The sequence below is a fragment of the Oculina patagonica genome, unplaced genomic scaffold (genome assembly GCF_052425735.1).
Source record: "Oculina patagonica isolate OP01 unplaced genomic scaffold, crgOcupat unplaced744, whole genome shotgun sequence".
In the NCBI taxonomy this organism is placed as follows: Eukaryota; Metazoa; Cnidaria; class Anthozoa; order Scleractinia; family Oculinidae; genus Oculina; species Oculina patagonica.
Genome location: NW_027558630.1, coordinates 1 through 3,621, shown reverse-complemented (window position 1 = coordinate 3,621; position 3,621 = coordinate 1). Strand labels below are relative to the sequence as shown.

General features: G+C 40.3%; 1 protein-coding gene across 1 annotated transcript; it reads right to left on the bottom strand.

Annotated features, from left to right (window-relative positions):
• Nucleotides 1–708: 708 nt before the first annotated feature.
• On the bottom strand, nucleotides 709–2,996 carry LOC144641191 (urease subunit alpha-like; the record flags this gene model as incomplete). Its single annotated transcript, XM_078500227.1, has 5 exons — nucleotides 2,857–2,996; nucleotides 2,303–2,365; nucleotides 1,673–1,826; nucleotides 965–1,019; nucleotides 709–758 (listed from the first exon to the last, which is right to left on the bottom strand). Coding segments are annotated over exons 1-5 (433 nt in total), but the record flags the coding sequence as incomplete, so codon positions are not given.
• Between the last annotated feature and the right edge of the window lie 625 nt (nucleotides 2,997–3,621).

Genomic DNA, 3,621 nt, shown 5'->3' with positions numbered 1-3,621 from the left:
AACGTGATATTTTCAAACAAAATATATCTGAAAATAAACTTCAAGAGATACCTAAACAGCTGTGTAAAGGGTATACTGAGTCGTTGTTTGGTACGTATACAAGAGTGTCTTAAAAATACCTTAAATTTCATCCAAAATGGCCGCCACGGTGGACGTGTCTTTCGAATTTTAAACTTTTTTTAATTTTGAAAAACGTTAAAGGAAACCGAACTGTTTAATGTCATTTTCGAAAATAGTTTACTAAAAGGTTCATTTGGGGCAAATAATTTTTATTTTGAAATTCCCTTTCTGTCGGACGATTGTCGAAAAATTCAGAATCTATCTCTTAAATTGTCACATGAGCGAATAAAAAGAGGTAGACTGTTCCAGAGTTCAGGCGACGAAACAGCAAAAGCTCGAGACCCATACGACTTAAGGTGGAATTTGACAGGGTTAAGGCGTGAAGAGTGTGACGATCGAAGGGTTCTTGAAGGTTGGTAGTGCGTTAACAAATCTTGAATGTAGATAGGAGATTGTTGATGGAGAGCTTTGAAGGTAAGCAGCAGAATCTTAAATTTAATGCGTTCAGAAACAGGAAGCCAGTGTAGTTCTTTCAATATCACATGCATGCAAGGTCTGGTTATTACTCTTAAAGAGTATAACCTGAGTGTATCCCATTCACAATTTCAATGTTGCCATCAGTTAATTACAAAAAGATACAGAACTCACCTGTGAACCCAAAGTTAATGGGGAAACTGTCTGTGCTTTGAATCATTGCCCTGGAAAACAAAATTAAGGACAGCATTTAAAATGTTTGCAACAGGCTAGAGTAGTACTGTCTGTTAGTTCACATTATAATTGTTGTCAGTGTAGAACAAGGAATACTGCAAAATGCATAACCGGAAAAGGCTAGGACTGTATCATGTGAATTCAATTAAATTTAATATTTTTTTATTAGTTAATTGAAACGAACATAATGCCATACTTAATGTGGTTTGGTCCAGGGGTGCACGTTGTTGCACATGTACCAGTTGCAGGACCTATAACAAAAATTCAATATTTTTACCAGCTGGGATGTTGCATTCCTATTTTTCTAACTCACCTTGAATTACTAAGGGTAGGGTAGGTTCAGTCTGCATACAAGCCTAGTGGCCCTTCTGGCCAGGGGTTATCAGGGTTTCAGTAACATGAAGCGACTGGGAGTATTTCTACTCCCCCCTGTATGGGATAATAGTCCATCGCAGGGTTACCCCAGCAGTCAATTCAAATGCTGGTACCTGATTTACACACCTGGGTGGAGAGAGGCACTATGAGAGTAGAGTCTTGCCCAAGAACACAAAACAATGACCCCGGCCAGGCCTAAAACCCAGAGTGCTGGATCCAGAGGGCAGTGCACTCACCATTAGCCAAGACGACTGTGCCTCCTTAATTGCTATCTCAGTACAACATCAACATATGACAACTCCATGAAGCAAAAACAAAAACTGAACACATTTAAAGTGAACAATTTTTGTGTAACATAATCTTCCTTGAAAACAAAGTTGAACAAATCTTCCAGTCCAGATAAAGGACTCAGTAAAAAATGTCAGGTATGTACTCCTAGTCTCCTAGTGCCCGCCTGAGGGAAGCCTGGGTCATAAGACAGCTTCCATTAAAAGAAAACAGCAAGATATATATAACACTCCTTTTGTACCTGTGCCACCCCCAACCATCGTTGTCAGTCCAGATGCAATGGCTTCTTCGGCAAGTTGTGGGCAGGTGAAGTGGATATGGGCATCAAACCCACCAGCAGTCAAGATAAGTCCTTCACCTGCTATAACTTCTGTGCCGACACCGCAAACCATTCCCTACCATGAAATAGCTCATAATTACTAATTTTGCTTTCTTTTACTAACAAATCAGAGGATATCCCAGCAGATCAGAGAAGCCAGTCAGAAACATGAAGTAGGTGTTGATTTTCGCCCACTACCGGCTATATTTGACAACCCTGAATTAGTTACTTGGAAGTCAAATCCTTCTCCAGATCTATAGATGACTTCTGTGCCACGATCGCATAATAATTATTATATTCAGCATTAATCCCTACCATGAAACAACTAATATTATCTTAACTTTAGCCCTATGCACGCATTGCTTGCCTATGATACTAAATAATGTGGTGCTTGTTCCGCAGCAGTTATAATCAAAATTTAAAATATATCTATGCAAAATCGAGATTTTGTCAGCTTTGCAGCCTAGCTATTAACCAGAATGCACAGCGCTGCGACCAGACTTCCATTTAACACTCAAGATTGGGCACAGAAATGGTTAATATTTAACTAACCTCAGTGACTCCTGCCATGACATCTGGGTTGCCACCTTTTCCAACAGCAGAAATTAAACCATTCTAAATTGTGAAACATACACAGTTGTTGAACTAATGTAAATGCTCCTAAACTGTTACACACCACAATTTCACAATGCAGTTTGACCAACAAAAGAAACACAAACAGATACTAGCATTCTGACTAATAAATAATAACTATTAAGCTCTTCTCCAGCTCCATCTCAAGATTGTGTTACTTGTCTTTCCTTGTATAGGGAAGAAGTTCTTTTATTTAGCTATTTACAAGGGACAAGTGAGCTTTTCATCCACTAAATTGCCGAGCATGCATAGTCGCGTCGTGCGTCAAATTTCCGACACGTTTGACGCAAGCAAAATCTGACTTTACCAGATGTTCTCTACGAAAGTTGTGATGATCTGGGTAACAATGTACATGTATATTTGAAAAAAGTATTCCAAACTAGACGACCTGAATGATCCTGACGAAACATACTTTACAGCACTTAAGTTGCAGTGGATAGTTAAAAAATATGCTGGATACGTCCTGGACAAACCTTTATTCCTACATCAGCCTTGACTATACCAGCAACAGCATCCACAATCAGTGCATTGGTGATCACAGTGTCCAGAGCATCTCTGTTAGTAACATTTGCTGCCTGACCCATACCTTCCCTCAGAACCTGTAGTCAAGAACAATTCAAAAAATTCAGTGTTCAGAGGTCGAGATGAAATCAGGTTTTGATCTGTAGCACGAGGTGACTGGTATTACTACCCCCTTCCCCAGGGGGGGTACTCCGGGATCCAAGTGACGGGGATGTGCGAAGGATTTTTTTGGGGTCGAAATTTTTCGATTCCGGGATTTTTTTGGGTAGGAGAATTTGGCAGGTATTTTTTTTGGGGTGACTTGATTTAAATAGGGGATTTTTTGGGGTATTAAAATCAAACTAAAGTGCCTTGGCGCGGCCTTGGGTAATTTGACTAGGGATTTTTTTGGGCGTTTTTTTTGGTCCAGGGATTTTTTTGGGTAACGTTGGGAGACTTAGGGATTTTTTGGGTCCCGAGTTTTGCCTCCATTCGATCATCCCCGTCACTTTGATTCCGGAGTACCCCCCCCCCCCTAGGACCCCTTCCCCCCTGGATGGGATGATATTCCACTATGGCCCATCTCCCTCTTCCTAACATTTTTAAGATTAATAATTTGCCAGTTACCATAACCTAGCTGGCACCCATCAAGCTAAGGGAGTAAATGAACAGGGATGCTCTGCATCTCACTTAGGGGTGAAAATAACTGAGTTTTGTCGCACTTAAAAAAACTAAAG